The sequence below is a fragment of the Phyllobates terribilis genome, unplaced genomic scaffold (genome assembly GCF_046119375.1).
Source record: "Phyllobates terribilis strain yellow unplaced genomic scaffold, ASM4611937v1 Scaffold_3__8_contigs__length_932513732, whole genome shotgun sequence".
Taxonomy (NCBI): Eukaryota; Metazoa; Chordata; class Amphibia; order Anura; family Dendrobatidae; genus Phyllobates; species Phyllobates terribilis.
In genome coordinates, this window is record NW_027362763.1 from 587,072,819 (window position 1) to 587,098,250 (window position 25,432).

Here is a 25,432-nt window from a genome sequence, read left to right on the forward strand (position 1 = left end):
CAGTAGATTCATGACAATTATTCACTGCAAATTCAGCTAGAGGTAAGTTAGTAACCCAATCCTCCTAACTCTCAGACACAAAACATCTAAGATAAGTTTCAAGATTCTGGTTAATGCGTTCAGGTTGCTCTTTAGACTGTGGGTGAAATGTTGAAGAGATCGACAGATGGATCCCCAACTGAGAGCAAAATGCACTCCAAAATTTGGAAATAAATTGCACCCCCCAATCAGAAACAATATTGGTAGGGATCCCATGTAATTTTACACCTTTTCTGATGAAAAAACAGTCTGTGTCCATCACCTTAAGTGTGTCCATTGCTTAAGTGTGAGAAATATGAATTATACCTGAAGAATATGATGCATACAGACTGTACCTTGTGATCTGCCACCATCGCACTCTAATCAGCATCTCTGTTTACCCATTCCTCCTACAGGTACGTGACCCAGCTTTCCCATCCCGATTTCTCTCTACCTCCCTGCTCCTATATATCCAATGGTATATTTTTCAACTAACAACTACTACCCCCACTCTTATTTATGACTGTTTATTTGGCCTTTGAATATCCGCATGTGGCTCAGCCTTAATCAGCTGGTCGAGATGAGCACAGACCACTCCCCTCTGGTTCACAGATGAATGCACTCTGTAGCAAATATATTGTGAACTACGAGTTTGTTAGACTTTAGTCTGTGTCTGTCACCTTAAGTGTGTCCATTGCTTAAGTGTGAGAAATATGAATTATACCTAAAATTAACCTGAAGGGAACTGGATACTAAGTCACAGTAAACAAGGTTTGTGTTTGTTTTCACTCTCACCCCCTTAATCCTTCATTTACAACCACTCCTAAACCCTACACCTAGTAATGAACTCTTCATCTCCCCTTCCATCCTCCCCATTCATCTCACCTCCACCTCAGAACTATTCCTCAACGTTCTAACCTGTGTCTCAAAACACAGACAGCCACCTCACGCTCTCTCCTGCTCCCATTTACTAACACTTTCTCTGCTCCTCCTCACTGCTGGCGATATCTCCCCAAATCCTGGTCCTCCTCACCACATCCCCACAGTCACTTCCACCTCCTATCCACCATCTATCACAAACTCTCGCAACCCTTCTAACTTTATACCCATCTGCCCAGCCCCCGCAGTCCTCCTAACAGGAGCTCTATGGAATGCTCGCTCCTACATTCACAATCTCTTCATCACTACCAAGCTTCCCTTCCTCGGCATCACTGAAACCTGGCTCACCCCCTCCAACACGGCCTCTCCTGCTGCACTTTCGCACGGTGGATTCCATCTTTCCCACACACCCACAACCCACTGGCAAGCATGGTGGAGTAGATTTCCTCCTATCAAATAACTGCTTCTTCACCCAAATCCCACTGCTGCCCTCCATTACTCTCCCCTCTTTTGAGGTGCACTGTGTGCGCATCTACTCCCCCTACAACCTCCAACTGGCTGTCATTTACCGTCCCCCAGGGTGAGCCACCACCTTCTTTGACCACTTCACCACCTGGCTACTTCATTTCCTTTCCACTGACATCCCCACTATCCTCATGGGCGACTTAAACATCCCCATTGACACTTCCCTCCCAGCTGCCTTTAAGCTTCTATCCCTCACTTACTCCTTCAGCCTTACTCAGTGGTCTTCTGCAGCCAACCACAAAGATGGCCACACTCTGGACCTCATCTTCACCCGCCTCTGCTCCCTGTCTAACCTCTCTAACTCACCCCTCCCTCTTTCTGACCACAACCTACTTACATTTTCTACCCTCTCCACTCCAGGTCCTCAATCCCCACTCCACAAACTTGCACACCCTCGCAGAAATCTTAAACACCTTGACCTACACTTAATCTCGGAATCCCTTCTCACTCTTACAGACATTAGTTCCTTACATGATGCAGACGTTGCTGCCACTTTATACAACACCACAACAGCTGCAGCTCTCAATTCGGTCCCCCCCTCACACATACCAAAGCTCGCATAATCAACAGGCAACCCTGGCACACCAGCCTAACTAAAGAACTGCGACAGGCCTCCAGGGTCGCTGAGCATAGATGGAAAAGATCCCACACCAATGAGCACTTCACCGCATTCAAACAGTCCCTCACTACCTTCAAGTCCACACTCACTGTAGCAAAACAAACATACTTCTCATCTCTCATATCCTCACTGTCTCACAATCCCAAACAGCTATTCAACACCTTTAATTCTCTCCTGCGTACCCCAGTGCCTCCTCCCTCTCCTCTTATTTCAGATTGACACCATCAGACAAAGCATTTGCCTAAAGTCCCCACAGCCCCTCCTCATATCCACTCAACCCTCCTCCTCCAAAACCACCTTCTCCACCATTACGGAAGATCAACTTTCCTCTTTACTCTCCAAATCACACTTAACCACCTGTAAATTTGACCCAATTCCGTCCCACCTCATCCCAAACCTTACCCCTATCTTTATCCCAACCCTAACCCACCTTTTCAACCTGTCACTAACAACTGGCATCTTTTCCTCATGTTTTAAACATGCCTCAATCACACCCATCCTCAAAAAGCCCTCCCTTGACCCTTTCTCTCTGACTAGCTATAGCCCCATATCACTTCTATGCTTCAAAACTACTGGAACAAGACGTCCATTCTGAACTGTCCTCCCACCTCTCCTGCAGCTCCCTCTTTGACCGCCTACAATCTGGTTTCCGACCGCACCATTTTACTGAAACTGCACTGACTAAAGTCACCAACGACCTACTAACTGCCAAATCCAAGCGACACTACTCTGTCCTCCTCCTGGACCTGTCATCTGCCTTCAACACAATGGACCATTCCTTCTTACTACAGACTCTCTCATCTCTCGACATAACAGACTTGGCCCTATCCTGGATCTCCTCATACCTAACAGACCGGACATTCAGTGTCTCCCACTCACATACAACCTCCTCATCTCACTCCCTATCTGTCGGTGTTCCCCAAGGTTAAGTTCTAGGACCCCTGCTCTTCTCCATCTACACCTTAGGCCTGGGACAGCTCATAGAGTCTCCTGGCTTTCAGTATCACCCCTATGCTGAAGACACACAGATCTACCTCTCTGGACCCGATATCTCCTCCCTACTAACCAAAATCCCACTATGTCTGTCCGCTCTCTCATCCTTCTTCCCGGCTAGATTTCTAAAACTTAACATGGATAAAACAGAATTCATCATCTTTCCGCCATCTCACTCAACCCCTCCAAATGACCTATCTATCAACGTCAATGGCTGTCCACTCTCCCCAGTCCCGCAAGCTCACTGCCTTGGGGGAACCCTGGACTCTGACCTCTCCTTCAAACCACATATCCAAGCCCTTTCTACTTCCTGAAGACTCCAACTTAAAAACATCTCCCGGATCCGCACATTCCTCAACCATGAATCTGCAAAAACATTAGTGCATGTCCTCATCAACTCCCGCCTCGACTACTGCAACCTCCTGCTCTATGGTCTCCCTTCCAACACTCTCGCACCCCTCCAATCTATCCTAAACTCCGCTGCCCGACTAATCTACCTGTCCCCTGCTATTCCCCGGCCTCTCATCTCTGTCCATCTCTTCACTGGCTCCCTATTACCCAGAGACTCCAGTTCAAAACCCTAACTTGGGCATACAAAGCTATTCACAACCGATCTCCTCCATATATCTCTGACCTAGTCTCCCGGTACATACCCGCACGCAACCTCCGATCCTTACAAGATCTCCTTCTCTACTCCCCTCTTATCTCCTCCTCCCACAATCGCATACAAGATTTCTCCCGTGCATCCCCCCTACTCTGGAACAATCTACCCCAAGATATCAGACTCTCTACTACCATGGAAACCTTCAAAAGGAACCTGAAGACACACCTCTTCCAACAAGCATACAACCTGCAGTAATAACCGCTCCACCATACCGCTGAACCTACTGTATCCTCACCCATCCCTTGTAGACTCTGAGCCCTCGCGGGTAGGGTCCTCGCTCCTCCTGTACCAGTCGCCGCCACGTTTTGTTCAAGATTATTGTAATTGTTTTCGCTATGTATACCCCTTTCTCACATGTAAAGCGCCATGGAATAAATGGCGCTATAATAATAAATAATAATAATAATGAAAAACTGCGCCAAAGTCTTGGCGTTAGGTGACGTGGGTACCGCAATGAAATGTGACAGCTTACTGAATCTGTCCACCACCACCAAAATTACATTAACTGTTGACACAGGTAGATCAGTGATACATGAGTCCACGGTCTACTGGGAATCGCCAATGGTTGGAGAGACCCAGACGGACGAGTATGAGAGTTCTTAGAACGCACACAGACATTGCAGGCGGCCACATACTCCGGAACATACTGATGAACCCCTGACCACCAAAAGTGCCGAGTAAGAAGATCTATGGTGGCTTTATTACCGGGATGTCCAGCCAAGACCGAATCATGATGTTCACTAAGAACTCTAAGACAGAGATTCACAGGTACAGTTTACCTAATGGACAGGCAGCAGGGGCATCCCCCTGAGCTTCAACAACCTCCTTCTCAAGATGCATATAGACGCAATTATCACACCTTTTGGAAGTATAGGAACCAGTTCAAAATTTTCTCCTCCTCCAGGAAAACAACGAGATAGGCATCTGCCTTAATGTTCTTGTTCCCCGGCCTATAAGTAACGAAAAAGTTAAACCTGGTGAAGAATGACGCCCATCTTGCCTGTCTAGGCGTTGGACGTTTTGCAGACTCTAGATATACCAGATTCTTATGATCCGTGATTACCATAACCGGATGAACTGCCCCCTCCAAAAAATTACGCCACTCCTCAAAAGCCCACTTTATTGCCAACAGTTCCCTGTTAACAATGTTATAATTTCTCTCAGCGAGTGACAGTTTTTTTTAGAAAAGTATGCACTATTTACCAGGAGACGCACTCTGCGACAAAACAGCCCCTAACCCCAGTACAGACGCGTCAACTTCTACAATGAATGGCTGAGTGATGTCAGGCTGTATGAGAATCGGCGAAGATGAAAAATACTCCTTCAAGGTCGTAAATGCCTTCCTGCAGGGACTGGACCATTTGGAAAAATCCGTCCCTTTCCTGGTCAAATCTGTCAGAGGTTTGGCGACTACCGAAAAGTTTTTGATGAACTTGCGGTAGTAGTTGGCGAAATCCAGAAACCTTTGTAACGCCTTTAAGTCCTCAGGACGATCCCAATCCAGTTCCACCCGGAATTTCACCAGATCCATGCGAAAACCGATGGACAATAAAATATATCCCAGGAAAGGGATCTCCTCAACCGAGCACTTCTCTGGTTTGACAAAATAATTTATTGTCTGAGTATCTGTAAGACCAGCCTGACATGTACCCGATATGACTCAAGGTCAGGAGAATAAATTAATATGTCATCAAGATAGATCACCTCAAATCTACCTGCCAGGTGACTAAAGATGTCATTTCCAAAATGATGAAAAACGGCGGGAGCATTAGTTATCCCAAATGGCATCACAAGATTCTCATAGTGTCACTCAGGCGTATTGAAGGCTGTTTTCTACTCATCTTCCCCTTTAATGCGAATGAGATTATACGCCCTCCTGAGATCCAGTTTAGAAAACCATTTCGCTCCCACGATTTGATTAAATAGGTCCGGGATGAGAGGGAGTGGATATGGATCCCGGACCATGATCTGATTGAGTTAGCGGAAACCTAGGCAGGGCCGTAACACCCCACCCTACCGTCTTTCTTCTTTATGAAAAAAAACTCTGCAGCAATGGGGGAAGAAGATGGTCTGATATGTCCCCTTACCAAACTCTCCGCGATATAGTCCTTCATGGCCTGCCTCTCTAGACCAGAGATATTATAAAGTGTTCTCTTAGGCAGCTTGGCCCCAGGAACAAGATTAATGGCACAGTCATAAGAACAATGGGGAGGGAGTTCCTGATACTCCTGCTCCGAAAACACATCCTTAACCCCTTAAGCCCCGCGGGTGGTTTGCACGTTAATGACCGGGCCAATTTTTACAATTCTGACCACTGTCACTTTATGAGGTAATTACTCTGGAAAGCTTCAACGGATCCCCCTGATTCTGAGACTGTTTTTTCATGACATATTGTACTTCATGATTGTGGAAAAATTTCTTCGATATCACTTGCGTTTATTTGTGAAAAAAACAGAAATTTGTCGAAAATTTTGAAAATTTTGCAATTTTCAAAATTTGAATTTTTAAGCCCTGAAATCAGAGCGATATGTCACACAAAAGAGTTAATAAATAACATTTCCCACATGTCTACTTTACATCAGCACAATTTTGGAACGAAATTTTTTTTTTTGTTAGGGAGCTATAAGGGTTAAAAGTTGACCAGCGATTTCTCATTTTTCCAACAAAATTTACAAAACCATTTTTTTAGGGACCACATCACATTTGAAGTCACTTGGAGAGGTCTTTTTGACAGAAAATACCCAAAAGTGACACCATTCTAAAAACTGCACCCCTCAAGGTGCTCAAAACCACATTCAAGAACTTTATTAACCCTTCAGGTGCTTCACAGGAATTTTTTGAATGTGGAAGAAAAAAATGAACATTTAACTTTTTTCACAAAAATGTTACTTTAGACCCAATTTTTTTATTTTCACAGGGGTAACAAGAAAAAATGGACCCCAAAATTTGTTGTGCAATTTCCCCTGGGCACGCAGATACCTAATATTTGGGGAAAAAACACTGTTTGGGCGCACGGCAGGGCTCGGAAGGGAAGGAGCGCCATTTGACTTTTTGATTGTAAAATTTGCTTGAATAATTAGCGGACGCCATGTTGTGTTTGGAGAGCCCCTGTGTGCCCAAACTTTGGAGCTCCCCCACAAGTGACCCCATTTTGGAAACTAGACCCCCCAAGGCACCTTTATAGATGCATAGTGAGCACTTGGAACCCCCAGGTGCTTCACAAATTGATTTGTAAAAATGAAAAAGTGAAAAAAAAAACACTTTTTCATTTTTACGAATCAATTTGTGAAGCACCTAGGGGTTCCAAGTGCTCACTATGCATCTAGATAGGTGCTTTGGGGGGTCTAGTTTCCAAAATGGGGTCACTTGTGGGGGAGCTCCAATGTTTGGGCACACAGGGACTCTCTAAATGCAACATGGTATCCGCTAACAAATTGAATGGAAAATCGGCTCAAATTGTTAGCGGACACCACATTGCGTTTGGAGAGCCCCTCTGTGCCCAAACTTTGGAGCTCCCCCCACAAGTGACCCCATTTTGGAAACTAGACCCCCCAAGGCACCTTTCTAGATGCATAGTGAGCACTTGGAACCCCCAGGTGCTTCACAAATTGATTCGTAAAAATGAAAAAGTGAAAAAAAAAACCACTTTTTCATTTTTATGAATCAATTTGTGAAACACCTGGGGTTCCAAGTGCTCACTATGCATCTAGATAGGTGCCTTGGGGGGTCTAGTTTCCAAAATGGGGTCACTTGTGGGGGAGCTCCAATGTTTGGGCACACAGGGGCTCTCCAAACGCAACATGGCGTCCGCTAACAATTTGAGCCGATTTTCCATTCAATTTGTTAGCGGACACCATGTCGCGTTTGGAGAGCCCGTGATGTGCCTAAGCAGTGGAGCTCCCCCACAAGTGTCCCCATTTTGGAAACTATACCCCTCAAGGATTTTATTAAGGTGTATAGTGAACATTTTGAACCCAGAGGTACGGCACAGAATTTGTTTACATTAGGTCATCATATTGAATAAGTTGTCATTATTCTTGAGCGCAAGTGCTCGCTACTTGAGTTTGCATCGGGTACTCAGGTATGCACCATGTACAGCGTGTGCTCGAGTGACATGCTCGAGTCCCTGCTCCGCATGTTTCACGGTTATTAGACACCCAAAAAAAAACATGCGGGGATCGCTCGTGCATGGCAGGCAATCCCCGTAAAGTTTTTTGGCCGCGAAGCATATGGGGCAGAGACTCGAGCATGTCACTCAAATACCCACGATACTCAATGCATACCAGAGCACCCGATGCAAACTCAAGTAGCGAGCACTTGCTCTCAACACTAGTCGCCATATCGTCATCTTTTCTTCTTACTTTTGAAAAAAATCCCAACCCCAGCCCTAACCCTAGCACAACCCTAGCCCTAGCACAACCCTAGCCCCAGCACAACCCTAGCCCCAGCACAACCCTAGCCCCAGCACAACCCTAGCCCCAGCACAACCCTAGCCCCAGCACAACCCTAGCCCCAGCACAACCCTAGCCCCAGCACAACCCTAGCCCCAGCACAACCCTAGCCCCAGCACAACCCTAGCCCCAGCACAACCCTAGCCCCAGCACAACCCTAGCCCCAGCACAACCCTAGCCCCAGCACAACCCTAGCCCCAGCACAACCCTAGCCCCAGCACAACCCTAGCCCCAGCACAACCATAGCCCCAAACCCAGCCCTAGCCCTAGCCCAATCCTAACCCAAGAGTTTATTTTTGACGCCGTTCCTTGTGCGGTATAAGTGATTAGACGACTTTATTCTTCGGGTCGGTGTGATTACAGCAATGCCAGAATCATATGGGGTTTTTATGACTGACAGCTGTCACACACTAAAAGACGCATTTTTTGTAAAATCTAGTTTTTGCATCGCCATATTTTGAGAGCTATAATTTTTCCAGATTTTGGCAGGCAGTCATGTGACGGCTTTTTTTTTGCGGGATCAGTTGACGTTGTTATTGGTGCCATTTTCAGGCACGTGACATTTTTTGATTGCTTTCTATTCTGATTTTTGGGAGGCAGAATAAACAAAAACCAACAATTCAGGAATTGTTTTTTTTTTTTTTTTTTTATTCTGTTCCGCGTGTGGTAAAATTGATGAGGTAGCTTTATTCTTCGGGTCAGTACGTTTACAGCGGTACCACATTTGTATCATTTTTCTATGTTTTGGCGCTTATACACAATAAAAGCTATTTTATAGAAAAAAATATTTTTTAGCATAGCTTTATTCTGAGAGCTATAACTTTTTTATTTTTCGGCTGATGGAGCTGTATGGCGGCTTGTTTTTTGCGGGACGAGATGACGTTTTCAGCGGTATCATTTTTATTTATATGCGTCTTTTTGATCGCGTGTTATTCCACTTTTTGTTTGGCGGTATGGTGATAAAGCATTGTTTTTTGCTTCGTTTTTTTTTTTTTTTTTTTTTACCGTGTTCACTGAAGGGGTTAACTAGTGGGACAGTTTTATAGGTCAGGTTGTTCCGGACGCGGCGATACCAAATATGTGTACTTTTATTGTGTTTTTTTTTTTTATAATAATATTTATTGATGGGTACATTATATTATTATTTTTGGTGTATTATTTTTTTTATAATATTTTTGCACATTTTTTTTTTTTTTCCACTTTCACACAGTTTATACACTTTATTACTTTGTCCCACTCTGGGACTTTCACTTTTTTTTTTTTCTGATCGCCTGCATGGCACAGGAATGAAGCACCATCCCTATGCCATGAAGGCTGTCAGAAGTGCACAGTGTGAAGATTGCTTGGAGATGCACTGCGCATGCCCAAGCAATCTTCCTGCTCTCTGGTGACCCGGATGTTGTCATGACGACATCGGGTCGTCATGGCAACACCCGGGAAGCCTTTGCAGACTGCGCTGGAAGCCGGAAGAGGAGGTGAGTATCGCCGATCACCTCCCCTTGCCCCCGCAATGCCGCGATCGACTTCGATCGCAGCATCACGGGGGTTAATGTGCTGGGAGCGGTGCAGGACCGCTCCCTGCACATAGTACCGGGTGTCAGCTGTGACAATCAGCTGACACCCGGCGGCGATCGCGCCCGCACAGCCTGTGTGCGCGCGCGATCGCCATGACGTACTAATACGGGTCTGGCTCTTAAGTCCCAGGGCACAGACGCGTATTAGTACGTCAGATGTTATTAAGGGGTTAAAGTCATACAGTTATTTAGGCACAGACTGGGTATCCACCCTAACCAGCTGAGTACCCAAACAGTGTCCTTGACAATACTCGCTCCACTTACCAACCTCCCGCATCTGCCAATCTACCACAGGGTTGTGCAGCGTGAGCAAAGGTAGTACCAGAACCACAGAAAAGGGCAGTCCCTCTAGCACATAACAGTCCATTCAATCTGAGTGCATGGCCCCTACCTGTAGATGTAACCCTCGGATGACTTGAGTAAAAAACCCCTGGCTCAAGGGTGCAGAGTCGATGGCAATTATAGGTAAGTGTATGGATAGTTTTCGTGGTTTGAGGCCCTAGACTTGGACGAACCTGGCATCAATCAAATTAAACCCCATCCCATTGTCCAGAAAGGCAGAAATGGTCACCTTATTTTTGCCCAGATGGATTTCAGCTGTTAGGAAAAATAAAAAAATTGTGACCTACCCACGGAGGAGATATGTACACCCGGGTTGCTAACCTCCCCACAACCCGGGCTCCTTAGTTTTCTGGCACCTGTTTACGGTGAGGTAGGGTAGGACAAGAACCCATGAAGTATCCCTTCCTCCCACAATAAAAACATACTCCCCCTTTACGCCGAACTCCAGTTTGATCCACAGAACGAGTTGCCCCACCCAACTGCATGGGCTCCTCAGATGACTCCGACCAGGGTTCCCTTGGCCCTGGACCTCCTGTATATTGGGGTGTCACTTTATGTCTCTGGCGGAGACGGCGATCAACCCGGATCACCAGAGACATGGCCGCTTCAAGAGAGACTGGAGTCTCATACAATGCAAAGACATCCAATAACCTTGACAAAACTGGTACGGAGTGCGGGGTCATTCCACTTTGTGTCGGTGGACCATCTCCGAAACTCAGAGCAATACTCCTCTGTCGGACGGTCTCCCTGCTGAAGCTGACGTAGCGTGGACTCAGCCAATGAGACGCGGTCAGGGTAGCCATACCCCATATGACCCAGCACAAGAAAGAAATCCTCCACCGTCCGGGAGTGACTGGGAGTCCAGCGGGAGAGAAATGCCCATGCTTGGGGGGTCACCATGAAGGAAAGAGATTACTATCACCACCCATTGCTCCTCGGTTCGTGAGGAGATAGGACGTAACCGTAAGTACAACTTACAGGCTTCCCTGAAAACTACAAACATGTCACGCTCCCCAGAGAACCTATTAGGCAAAGCGATCTTGGGTTCCACCGGGGGTTGCCTGGGAGTCACGGTCCCCAAGCCTGATGTGCTAGGGTTCTGCAACACTACAGTGCGTAGATCGGCCACCCCCCAGGCTGAGTTGCTGCAATTGCCCTGTCAGAGCTTTTATAGGATCCATGATGGATCAGAAAACGGTTTTGGCCAGAGCTAATATCACGACTCTGTTGTCGGGTATCCAGGGGCTTCTACCCTGTCCCTAAAGCTAGGGGCGCCCTAGCTGGCCCTGTTCCCCAGATTACTTCGGAAGGTGAAGACGCTGGGGCCACATCGCTTGTCTGAGCTCCTCAATCCACCCGCAGTCTGTCCCCCCCCCAGGGAAGAGGGGAGTAGAAGTGTACTGTGACGGGGTATGCGGCAGAGCAAGAAGAGACCACCGGACTAAGAACGCTCCAACGGGATTTATTAAGGCAGGCAGCATACCAAATCAAAAATCCATGTTATTCCTAAGGTCCATAATAAGTCCACAATCACCAACGGGCGTGAGGTCTTGCCGCAGCTAAGAGCCCCCACTCTTCTTCCTCCAGAGATCTCCCAACACAACACTGGTCACGCATAAGTCCATTGTCCTGGGCTACCGGGAACAGCCCAAGGGTAGGAGAGGAGAGGTTTCCCCCCTCCTAGTCGATGGTTTAGTCCATGGCTTGGCTCCGATGTGTCTATAAAGATGCGTACTGTGAATTCTCCCCCTGCTTAAGAGAACAATGGGGAGTCCTCTAGCGGTGTTGACACAAGCCCAAGTTAAATTATGGTTGAGGAACAAAGATCTGGGAAAGAGCATGGGTATTTACATCACATCATGACATTTTATACAGAAATGCAGGACAGGGAAAGATGTACCATGACAATTCCTTCCCCTCCAATTTTGTGTACGTAGAGGGACCTCTACAGGTCGCTTGTTAAGTACACACAGGCAGGGCTGACCGGACTCAGGGCTCCTCCTGCCTGGACAGTCCATCTGCATTTTGGTGTTGGCTGCCTCTTCTATGCTGTACTGTAAAGTTATAGGGTTGCAGAGCCAGGCTCCATCGTAGTAAGCGTCCATTGTCCCCAGAGGCTCTGTTCAGCCAAGTGAGGGGATTGTGATCAGTAACCACTGTGAATTCTCATCCATACAGATACGGCTTTAGTTTCCGGAGGGCCCACACTATAGCCAGACATTCTTTTTCTACAGTTGCATAGGCCACTTCTCGGTCCAGCAGTTTCCTGCTGAGGTAGGCGACGGGGTGCTCGTCCCCCACTGCATTCACCTGGCTGAGTACAGCTCCCAATCCATAAGCAGAGGCGTCCGTCTGCACAATGAATCGCCTTTTGTAGTCCGGAGCAGCCAGAACAGGGTCAGAGACCAGGGCGTCCTTCAGCCGGTTAAAAGCCTCCTCACAGGCTGGAGTCCAGATTACCAGCCTGGGCATCGTTTTCTTGGTCAGGTCGGTAAGAGGCTTGGCCACAGTGCTAAAATGAGAAACAAATTTTCAGTAGTAGCTAGCAGTGCCCAAAGAAGCCATAACTTGTTTCTTAGTTTGGGGTACAGGCCAGTCTCTAATAGCCTGGATTTTTGCAGGTTCTGGACGGAGCTTCCCTCCCCCTACTCTATGCCCTAGGTACTGGACTTCACCCGTCCCCAATTGACATTTATCGGGTCGAATGGTTAGGCCGGCTGCAAGAATCAGGTCAAGAATAACGGCTACTTGATTCAGATGTTCCTCCCACGTCTGGCTGAAGACGGCGATATCATCTAAGTAGGCACAAGCAAAGTCCTCACATCCCCGGAGGATCTGATCTACCATTCTCTAGAAGGTTGCCGGGGCATTTTTCATTCCAAAAGGCATGCTTAGAAATTCATAAAGACCAAAGGGGGTTATAAAAGCGGACCGTCCTCTCCTTTCCTCCGTCAGAGGAATTTGCCAGTATCCCTTACTGAGATCTAAGGTAGTGACATATCGGGATCCAGCCATTCGGTCTAGAAGTTCGTCAATACGGGGCATTGGGTAAGGATCACTGACAGTATGTTCATTGAGTCGTCTGTAGTCCACACAAAATCGAGTACTCCCATCCTTCTTTGGTACTAACACCACAGGAGAGGCCCAAGGGCTATGAGAGGCCTGGATTACCCCCAGCTGTAACATCTCCTCAAGTTCGTGCTGCATGGTGTTTCGAACTGATTCAGGTACCCGGTAAGGAGCCTGTTGTATGGGACGGATACCCTGAGTGTCTACATGATGTTGGGTGACGGTGGTACGACCTGGTTGAGATGAGAAAGCAGCCTGTCTCTGTTGAAGCACTCCCAGCATCTGGTCTTTCTGTAAGGGGTCCAGGTGATCTCCCAGAGGAACCTGTTCCACAGTGGACGGGGCTCTCGTGGCTTCCACGAAATCCGGTAGAGAGTCCTCTTCCTCAGGACCGTCTTCTGAAGCTAGCCGACAGCTTGCTATCATTGGAAGGTTCCGGTCGTGGTATTCCTTAATCATATTCACATGGACAGTCTTTTGTCTTAGTCCCTGATCATCTAGAGCAAGAAGGTAATTGGTGTCATTTAGTTTCTTGAGAACCCGGAAGGGACCCTCCCACGTGGTCTGCAGTTTATTTTGTGGATGGGGAATAATCATTAAGACCGGTTGTCCTTCTATCAACTCCTGATCGCGTGCTTTACGGTCATACCAGGTCTTCTGTCGGGTTTGAGCCATATGCACATGACTCTGGGGGCGAAACTAGCAAGTTGAGCCAGGGTTTCTCGCAGCTTTAGGACATAAGGGACAACAGGGGCTCCTGTATCTTTAACTTGCCCCGCCCAGTATTCATTGAGCAGAGTTAAGGGTCCTCGGACCTTTCTTCCATAGAGGAGTTCAAAGGGGGGAAAACCCGGTGGACTCCTGAGGAACTTCCCGATAGGCAAACAAGAGATGGGGTAGGTATTTCTCCCAGTCAATCTCTGTCCGTGAAGGCCCTCAGCATATTCTTCAGAGTGCCGTTAAATCGTTCACAAAGTCCATTTGTTTGTGGATGATACGATGTCGTTCGAATCGCTCGTACTCCACAGGTGCGCCACAGACACTGGACTAGTTCTGACATGAACTGGGAGCCTTGGTCCAACAAGATCTCACTGGGAAATCCTACTCTGGTGAAAATGGTAACCAGGGCCTCGGCCACCTTGGCTGCAGAAATACTGGACAAGGCCACAGCTTCCAGATATCGGGTGGTGTAGTCCACAACAGTGAGAATGTACTGCTTTCCTGATCTACTTGGCTTAGCTAGAGGCCCAATGATATCAACAGCTACTCTTTGAAATGGCTCTTCTATGATAGGGAGTGGTTGCAGAGGGGCCTTTGGGTGATCCCCGGGTCGCCCTCTACGCTGACATATATCGCAAGTTCGGCAGAAATGAACCACTGCCTGAGAAATCCCTGGCCAATAGAAGGTTTGAGTCAATCGTCTCTCGGTGCGGGTTTTGCCTTGATGGCCAGCAGTAGGGATATCATGAGCAAGGTGTAGTAGGGGAATCCTGTATTTCTGAGGAACAATCATCTGTTTGTTACAAGTCCAGGGCTTATCTGGTGAGGCAGCATTGGTAACCCTATACAAAAGTCCATTTTCTCGGATAATCCTTTCCCTGTTCTCCGCTAACTGCCCTGTCTCAGCTCGTGCTCTAAAACTAGCTAGGGTGGGGTCAGTATCGACCTCTTGTCGAAACTGAACTCTATCCCAAGTATCACTCACATTGTCCCCACAAGAAGAATCACTCACCGGCGGTGTCGGCGGTTCTGGTGGCCTCATTTCCATGGATGAGTTGTATGCGTCCCCATCTGCTGCTCTCTTGGCTTGACTTCTAGTTACCGCACCGACGAAGTGGCAATGCAGATGTCCAACATCATTTCCCAAAAGAACGTCTGCGGGGAGGCCGCTCATCACACCGACCATGCATTGTTTGGCCCCAAAGCCATAATCCAGGGTCACCCTCACTCTTGGAATATATCTCTGGGTGCCTCCAGCCAATTCAATGGCAATTCCTGGTCCCTTTTGAATTGCTTCTGGCTGAAGTACGCGGGGATCGGCTATGGTGAGAAAAGCCCCAGTGTCACGGAAGCCGACAACCTTTTGGCCATCCAGCACGACCTCCTGTAGATGTTTGTGCTGACGTTCAGAAGAACAGGTGGCTGGGGCTCGCACCCCATAGACTCTTGGTATGGGAGCCAGGGTATCGGGGTCACTTGGCAAGTCGTCAGGGACTGAATCCAGCTCTTCTCCTGGTGAGGGTGTCTGTAGATAATGAACCGGCAAAGGCGGTCTGTAGCTGTCCTGCCTCCGAACACTTGGACATTGGAATTGCAGATGCCCAGGCTGCCCACATCTATAACATCTGCGCTCTGGGACTCTTCCTCCACGTCGTAGTGCCGAAGGCGGAGCAAGAGTAATGCGAGGCACAGTCACACGAAAGTCACCATGAGTGGATGGTCTATTGGGATGGTGAGTATGGGAGGCCGAAGGACCAGGGGCCGCCATAGTCAGGGGGCTGGTAGTTCTTTTCTCACGGAGTAGTATTTTTTTCCATTGAGGCTTGATGGTGAAAGCCTCATCCGCTAGAGCTGCAGCTTCCTCCACCGTGGCTGGTCTCCTTTCACGCACCCATTCTCGGATCTCAGCGGGACACTTGAAGTAAAACTGCTCTTTCAAGATGACCTGGAGGAAGGCCCCCCAAGTTAAGGCCTCCTCTCCCTCCAGCCAGCGATGACATATTTGTTTGAGTCTGTGGGCATACATCTTGAAGGACACCTCCTCATCACAGGCCAAAGTACGAAACTGGGTCCTATAAGTGTCTGGGGTCACAGCGTAGTGTTCCAGAATAGTCCGTTTAATGTCTGCATACTCACAGTCCCCCAGAGGGTCCATAGCTCTATAGGCTGCGGCAGCTCCACCCTCTAAGAGCCCCACCAGATGTCGGACTCGCTCCCTTTCTGGGACTTCCATTAATCGACACTGAAGCTCAAAGTCCTGAAAGAAGCCCTCAATGTCACCTGCAGCCTCCTGGAACGGCTTGAAATCTTTGCGGGACACTCTGGGGAGTTCCCTCATGGTGGGTGCTGGGGTTACAGTCTGTCTGGCACTTCTAGCTGCTTCCAAAGCTATCTGCCTCTCCAGCAATGCCATCTCCTTAGCTCCTCGCATGACCTCCATCTTATAGTCTATGGAGACCTCCTCTCCCATCATTGCCATTTCCTCCTCGTACCACACAGCCCACTGACTTTTTTGGGTATTTACCTCTGTCTGTCGCCTTTCCTCCATTGGCCGTGGAGGTGCTTCCTCAGCGTCCTCTTGCAGGCGAACTCCTTCCAAAGCCTCAGTTAGCTGCTCCTTTGAGAGTCCCTTGTAGCTGACCCCCAGTTCACGGGCCTTTGTTTGTAAGCTCACCACAGTCCAGTTCTTGTACTCTGAGGCTCTGGTTTCAGCAGTTGATGGGCCGTTGTCCTCCATTCCTTCTACTCTGATCCCACTGCTGCCAACCAGTTTATGACGGGGTATGCGGCAGAGCAAGAAGAGACCACCGGACTAAGAACGCTCCAACGGGATTTATTAAGGCAGGCAGCATACCAAATCAAAAATCCATGTTATTCCTAAGGTCCATAATAAGTCCACAATCACCAACGGGCGTGAGGTCTTGCCGCAGCTAAGAGCCCCCACTCTTCTTCCTCCAGAGATCTCCCAACACAACACTGGTCACGCATAAGTCCATTGTCCTGGGCTACCGGGAACAGCCCAAGCGTAGGGGAGGAAAGGTTTCCCCCCCCCTAGTCGATGGTTTAGTCCATGGCATGGCTCCGATGTGTCTATAAAGATGTGTACTGTGAGTTCTCCCCCTGCTTAAGAGAACAATGGGGAGTCCTCTAGCGGTGTTGACACAAGCCCAAGTTAAATTATGGTTGAGGAACAAAGATCTGGGAAAGAGCATGGGTATTTACATCACATCAATGACATTTTATACAAAAATGCAGGACAGGGAAAACGATGTACCATGACATGTATGGCTGTACACAAACCAGACTAACAGGGGAATACAAACAAGGTTAAAGGAAAATGCCAATCATACAAATATATGCACACACACACAACAGAGGTTAACACTGGGAAGTGGAGGATGGGGAACAAACCTAAATAGGAGAAAAATAGGATTAACACGCAACCAAAACCACACAACAGTCTAAGCTGAAATCCACCAAACGCCTTCTCAAATAACTACTCTCCACCACATTCCTAGAACCATGCAGCATAAGCTAGCTCTGGCAATGATAGCCTGCCAAAGCCCAGTATATATAGAAGTGAGGAGTGGCTAACACTGGACAGCTGAGGGCCTAAATTAAGGTAAACTTACAGGAGCTCACAAATGAGCAGTTTAACCCCTGCACTGCTAAAAGAAACCGACATAGTTTACTATGAAGACGAAAGGCTTCTAATGAGTGCAGGAGTGGGAGGGATCAGACGCTGCGGTCTTCTAGCTCCTCTATGTAGCGGTAAACCCGTGACAAATATTACTTGCCATTTATTTAAATTTGAATTTTTGTGTTGAAATATCTGCATATACATGTGCAGCACGGTGGCTCAGTGGTTAGCACTGCAGCCTTGCAGCGCTAGAGTCCTGGGTTCAAATCCCACCAAGGACAACATCTGCAAGAAGTTTGTATGTTCTCCCATTGTTTGCGTGGGTTTCCTCCGTGTTCTCTGGTTTCCTCCCACACTTTAAAGACATACTTAAAAGGAAATTAGATTGGGAGTCCCAATGGGGACAGTGCCCATAATGTCTGTAAAGCGCTGTAGAATTAATGGTGCTATATAAGTGAGTAAAATAAATAAATAAATAAATATATACCAATTCGCTTACTGTCACTCATGTTACTACTGACTGATGACTGTGATATCTAAGCCCTATATCTATGCTTATAATAGTGTACCTTCTCACTTAAATTGTGTCATTGGTACTATTGACAGATTATGGTGATACCTAAGCCTTATTTGTTTTGTACTACATTTCCCGTATTGTTAGGAGTCACCTTATTTTACTTATGTTTTATAGGTCTATATGTTAATAAAGTACTTAATGTATGTAATGAGTTACCCTTGTACACTTCTTGACCCCAGATGGTTCCGGTCTTTGTCGTTTCAAATATGTTGTATGAAGTGTTTTCTTTGTAGTAGTAAAAGGTTCTTGGACTACGATGTATACTCATTATGCTTCTGCCTGCCAACCACCAGTCGCATAACTCTTGTTGTGTCGGATTTAAAAGGGACATTCCAACTACCTGACTGTGGAGACCATTGATAAGCTGTAGGGTCTGCTCACTGGTAGTTGGGAAGGGAGGAGGGAGGCAGATTGGGGAATATAGTAATAAGTATTGGTTTTTTATAGTCCTCACTCACTTTTACCCTTTCAAAAGTATTGGAAAACCCCTTTAAATAACATTTTGGATACTTTTTTACAATAAAAAACAGATCTCCCTCCAGATGTTATGAGATTAAAGGGGTTTTCCCATGAACAAAAGTTCATTTTAATCAATAGATATTGGAATGATAATACGTTCCACAACTGAATGTATTTAAATAAAATGTTCCTGTGCTGAGATAATCTTATAAATGTGCCCCTGCTGTGTCCTGTGTAATGGCTGTGTCTGACCGTGAAAGGAACATGTCTGATCATACCACATCTCCTGGGCAGGGAAGGAAGCAAAAGAGTATACAGACATTACAGCAGGATATTGCCGCTGATTCTTTCTTTGAAGTAAAACTGTGTTTAAAATCAGGCAGTGAAATGTTTTATCTCACAAGAAGAATCAGTTGTGATCCCAGGCTGTCCTGTCTGTATACTCTCCTGTGCTTCCTCCCCTACCCAGGAGCTGTGGTATGATCAGACCATGTTCCGTACACGGTCAGATGCAACCATTACACAGAGGAACATTTATAAGATTATCTCAGCACAGGAACATTTTATTTAAACACATCCAATTGTGGAAGCTATTATTATTCCAAGACCTACTGATTAAAATGAACTTTCCTTTGTGGGAAAAACCCCTTTAACTAAAAAAAAATTGTTCATGCACTTTAAAGGGAACCAGTCATGTTGGGAAATGCTATTTACCTGAAGAAATAGGGTTAATCTGAAGGTAAATAATGTTATAATCCTGATTTACTGGAAGCACGAAAATGAACTTATATCCTCTCTATAGCTGATCGCTTTCAGTCATAGAGGCGTATAGAGAGTGGTTACAGCTGTAGTCACTCCTCCAAACTTTAAGTTACAGCCTGATGTGCACACACATGCTGCACACACACGCTGCACACACACATGCTGCACACACACATGCTGCACACACACATGCTGCACACACACATGCTGCACACACACATGCTGCACACACACATGCTGCACACACACATGCTGCACACACACATGCTGCACACACACATGCTGCACACACACATGCTGCACACACACATGCTGCACACACACGCTACAGAACAGATTGTCAATCAAAGTGCCGGGAATGATTACAGTATAGTGAGCTGTGAACTGTAACTGCTCCCTGCACTAAAGGTGATCGTCTACAGGGAGGATCTAAATAAATTTTCTCCTTGTAGCCATGCTACCAGTAAGGCAGGCAATATTTTAACTCTATTTACGAGAATATTTTCCCTATATCTGCATGTAAACAGAGTTCCTGACATGACATGTTCCCTTTAAGATGAAAACTTGCATCCTAGCGCATACAAGAACTGTAGGAGATGGAGCTTGGTGAAGTGGAGTACCTGACATTCTTGGGCTAGGTTCCCACAATGAGCCTTTGGTGAGTTTTTGATGTTACAGAATCTCTGCGCTATTTCTGCAACTATTATATAAATTAGGTTACTTGCAGTTTTAACTTGCATGCGTTTTCGGTGCTGCAAATTTTTGAGTCTTGTTGGTGTGTCATACTTTAAATAAAATAAAATACACTGGGGAAAATAAGTATTTGATACACTGCCGATTTTACAAGTTTTCCCACCTACAAAGAATGGAGAGGTCTGTAATTTTTATCATAGTTACACTTCAACTGTGAGAGACTGAATCTAAAAATAACAGAAAATCACATAGTATGATTTTTACATAAATTAGCATTTTTTTGCATGAAATACAGAGGTGTGAAAAAGTGTTTTCCCCTTCCTGACTTCTTATTCTTTTGCATGTTTGTCACACTTAAATGTTTAAGATCAAAAACAAATTTAGATATTAGATAAAGATAATACAAGTATCACAAAATGCAGTTTTAAATGAAGGTCCTTATTATTGAGGGAAAACTAAATCCAAACCTACAGGGCCCTGTGTGAAAAAGTGATTGCCCACCACCCTTAAAACATAAATTAACTGTGGTTTATCACGAAGCGGAGTTCAATTTTTCTAGCCACACACAAGTCTGATTACTGCCATACCTGCTCTCAATCAAGAAATCCCTTAAATAGGACCTGTCTGACAAAGTGAAGTAGACCAAAAGATCCTCAAAAGCTAATCATCATGCTGCGATCCAAAGAAATTCAGGAACAAATGAGAAACAAAGTAATTGAGATCTGTCAGTGTGGAAAAGGTTATAAAGCCATTTCTAAAGCTTCGGGACTTCAGCAAACCACAGTGAGAGCCATTATCCACAAATGGAGAAAACATTGAACACTGGTAAACCTTCCCAGGAGTGTCCGGCCGACGAAAATGACCCCAACAGCGCAGCGACGGCACATCCAAGAGGTCATAAAAGACCCCACAACAACATCCAAAGAACTGCAGGCCTCACTTGCCTCAGTTAAGGTCAGTGTTCATAATTCCATTATAAGAAATAGACTGGGCAAAAATGGCATGTATGACAGAGTTCCAAGACGAAAACCACTGCTAAGCAAAAATCAAAGTCTTGTCTCAGTTTTGCCAAAAAACATCTTGATGATCACCAAGACTTTTGGGAGAATACTCTGTGGACTGATGAAACAAAAGTTAGACTTTTTGGAAGGTCTATGTCCCATTACATCTGGCGTAGAAGTAACACAGCATTTCAGAAAAGGAACATCATACCAACAGTAAAATAGGGTGGTGGTAGCGTGATGGTCTGGGGCTGTTTTGCTGCTTCAGGACCCGGAAGACTTGCTGTGGTAAATGGAACCATGAATTCTGCTATCTACCAAAAAATCCTGAAGGAGAATGTCCAGCCATCTGTTCGTGACCTCAAGCTGAAGTGCACTTGGGTTATGCAGCAGGACAATGATCCAAAACATACCAGCAAGCTCACCTCTGAATGGCTTAAAAAAAACAAAATTAAGACTTTGGAGTGGCCTAGTCAAAGTCCTGACCTTAATCCGAATGAGATGCTGTGGCATGACTTTAAAAAGGCAGTTCATGCTCCAAAACCCTCCAATGTGGCTGAATTACAACAATTTTGCAAAGATGAGTGGGCCAAAATTCCTCTGGAGCATTGTAAAAGACTCATTGCTAGTTATCGCAAACACTTGATTGCAGTTGTTGCTGCTAAGGGTGGCCCAACCAGTTATTAGGTTTAGGGGTCAATCTCTTTATCACATAGGGCCATGTAGGTTTGGATTTCTTTTTTTAATAATAAAGACCTTCATAACTGCATTTTGTGTTTACTTGTGTTATCTTTGTCTAATATTTAAATTTGTGATCTGAAAATTTAAGTGTGAAAAACATGCAAATGAGTAAGAAATCAGGAAGGGGCAAACACTTTTTCACACCACTGTAAGTATTGGATCAACTACCAACCAGCAAGAATTCTGGCTCTCACAGACCTGTTTAAGAAGCCCTCCTACTCTGCACTCATTGCCTGTATTAATTGCACCTGTTTAAACTTGTTACCTGTATAAAAGACACCTGTCCACACACTCAATCAATCACACTCCAACCTCTCCACCATGGCCAAGACCAAAAAGGTGTCTAAGGACACCAGGGACAAAATTGTAGACCTGCACAAGGCTGGGATGGGCTACAGGACAATAGGCAAGCAGTTTGGTGAGAAGGCAACAACTGTTGGCACAATTATTAGAAAATGGAAGAAACACAAGAGGACTGTCGATCTTCCTTGGTCTGGGGCTCCATGCAAGATCTTGCCATGTGCCGTAAGGATGATTCTGAGAAAGGTCAGGTATCAGCACAGAACTACACAGGAGGACCTGGTCAATGACCTGAAGAGAGCTGGGACCACAGTCTCAAACATTACCGTTAGTAACATACTATAGGAGAAGGTCATGTGTTAAGATAAGATCAAAATAGAACTTTTAGGTATCAACTCCCCTCATCGAGTTTGGAGGAAGAAGAATGAGTACAACCCCAAGAACACCATCCCAACTGTGAAACATGGTGGGGAAAACATCATACTTTGGCGGTTCTTTTCTGCAAAGGTGACAGAACAACTGCACTGTATTCAAGGGAGGACAGATGGGGTCATGTATCGCGAGATTAAGCGAACAACCTCCTTCCCCCAGTAAGAGCATTGAAGATGGGTCGTTGCTGGGTCTTCCAGCATGACAATGACCCGAAACACACAGCCAGGGCAACTAAGGAGTGCTCCGTAAGAATCATTTCAAAATCCTGGAGAGGCCTAGCCTGTCTCCAGACCTGAACCCAATAGAAAATCTTTGGAGGAAGCTGAAACTCCATGTTGCCCAGCAACAGCCCCGAAACCTGATAGATCTGGAGAAGATCTGTATGGAGGAGTGGGCCCAAATCCCTGCTGCAGCGTGTGCAAACTTGGTCAAGAATTACAGGAAACGTCTGACCTCTGTAATTGCAAGCAAAGGTTTCTGTACCAGATACTAAAGGGTTTTCCCACGAACAAAAGTTCATTTAAAAAATTAGGCAGGGGAGGAAGCAAAAGACAATGCAGACATTACAGCAGGGGATCACAGAGGAGTCATTTTGTGAGGCAAAACATTTCCCTACCTGTTTTTAAATTTACCTCACAAAATGACTCCTCTGCGATCCCAGGCTGTAATGTCGGTATTGTCTATTGCTTCCTCCCCTGCCCAGGAGCTGTCATATGTTTCGTACACAGTCAGACACAGGCAATTTTTAAAATGAACTTTTGTTTGTGGGAAAACCCCTTTAAGTTCTGTTTTTCTATTGTATCAAATACTTATTTCATGCAATAAAATGCAAACGAATTAAGTAAAAATAATACAATGTGATTTTCTATATATTTTTTTAGATTCTGTCTCTCACAGTTGAAGTGTACCTACAATAAAAATTACAGATGTCTCCATTCTTTGTAGGTGGGAAAACTTGCAAAATCGGCAGTGTATCAAATACTTATTTTCCCCACTGTAAACGTTTTTGATACTTCCTGGTTTTTGGCTTTGACAGAACTTTCTTGATATACTGTACTTCGGTACGGATTTCCTGCATTTTTATGCGTTTCCACAGAAAAAACACACTTAAAATGCATGTGCATTTTTTACCCGTGGAATTTCTGCATCTAATGTAAGTCTATGGGGAAAATCCGCACAAAAAACTCAGCTTACCCGCAAGATAAACTGACATGTTGCAAATCTCAAACACGCACCACAGGTTAATCTATACTGTGTTACAAAGAAGCACAGTGGGCAGGAGATTTCTATAAATCCCATCCACTTTGCTGGTACTGTAAGACACTGAGTTTTTGACGTAGCAAGAATATGCAGCGTCAAAAACGCAATAAAATCTCATCGTGGAAACATAGCCTTACAGCACAGAAGAAAACAATGACCTAAAATTACACAGAAGAAAACAATGACCTAAAATTACACAGAAGAAAACAATGACCTAAAATTACACACAAAAAAAACGGTCTTTGAAATACAAAACTTAACACTTACTTCACTCTCTGCAAAATGTCTCTCTCCCTTCAGGCAAAGTGAAGATCTTCTTAAAGTTTTTTCATCACCATCATCAAACACTGTTGGTTAAAAATAACATTGCAGTTAGTTATGACTTTCTGATAATATTCCTTCTTCACTTAGATTTGAACCCATTAATTATACTAAGTGGGATATAACTGAATAAAAAAATGCAATTCTGCATTTGTTTTTTTGGGGGTTTTGTTTTTACGCCATTCACTTGGTGGTAAAAATGTATGGTTAAAGGGATTGTTCACTACTTTATCATAGATGACCTATCCTTAGGATAGATCATTATTGTCTGATCAGTCGGGACCCGACACCCCTGCCGATCAGCTGTTATTAGTGTCCACGGTGGCTGTCGGACAGAAACGCTGAATTGTGAAGCTGCTCAGTCTTCTGATGGTGGCTGTGGCAGGGGTACTGCACATCCACCTCCTATTGTAATTTAAGTTTGTTCAATGGGTCAGTACGAGTACAGTGATGCCAAACTTAACTTTTTTTTTTTGCTTTACTGCTAATTTTAAAAAAAGCATGCAAAAAGAAAATTGGGTTCAGTAACCCTATTCTGAGAGATGTAATTTTTTTATTTCTCAGTCGATAGAATTTTATAATGGCTTGTCTTTTTCTGATGGGGTGATAGTTTAGGTTGGTACTATATTTGGGCTCATACATCTTTCTGACTTTAACTTTAGGGAAAAGTGGAGGGGTGATTTAAGTTTTTGATTAGTCCCCTTATTAGACTTGAACTTGCAATCACTTGATCATCTACATTGTATATATACTACTATACTGAATTTACTATAAAACCTATGGTAACCTGTAATCATGTTGTGCAGGAGGGTGATGGCCATCTTAATTGACGGCTGCCATGTTGAATCTTGTTAAATGCTTCTATCGCTCTGCAGTATTAAAGAGGTTAAACTGTTAGCTCCAATCGCGCAGTTCCTCTCAAGAGTCCGCTGTAGAACCCCACTCACATGGATGCAGTGTAGAGAGGGTTCGCCTCCTGGGCCGGCCCCCAATAGTGATGGTGCACTTCCACTGTACATTTCCACCAGTCATCACTAAATGATATAATTTGAAACTTTGGTTTGGAAACATAATTATATTAAGAGGTTGTCTTGTGAAGACAATCCCTATCTATATATCCTCTTTATGAGACTGGCTTCTTTTCATTGGCTGGCATGTAATTACTACATTTTTCCTGGAGAGGCTAAAAATGCAGGAAAAAACTGGCTGGCCACAGCAAAAACAGCCAGCATACTCATTTAAAAGGGGTTACAAAGTGCATATAGAAGGAAGCTCACTATTTGATGTAATGAAAATCTATTTCACTAATGAAGCATTAAAGATAAAGTTGGGGAATAACAGTTATAGTCAAGTGATCTTAAATTTAAAGTTATTTTTTATGCTTTATTTTAA

At 45.3% G+C, this 25,432-nt stretch overlaps 1 protein-coding gene across 2 annotated transcripts in view; it reads right to left on the reverse strand.

Annotated features, from left to right (window-relative positions):
• Positions 1–25,432, reverse strand: part of ARID4B (AT-rich interaction domain 4B) — a 593,887-nt gene that overhangs the window by 409,979 nt on the left and 158,476 nt on the right. For both annotated transcript variants that reach the window (XM_073671468.1, XM_073671469.1), the window contains one exon: positions 23,987–24,066. In XM_073671468.1, the coding sequence (XP_073527569.1) occupies positions 23,987–24,066 (80 nt within the window). The remainder of the gene's footprint in view (positions 1–23,986; positions 24,067–25,432) is intronic.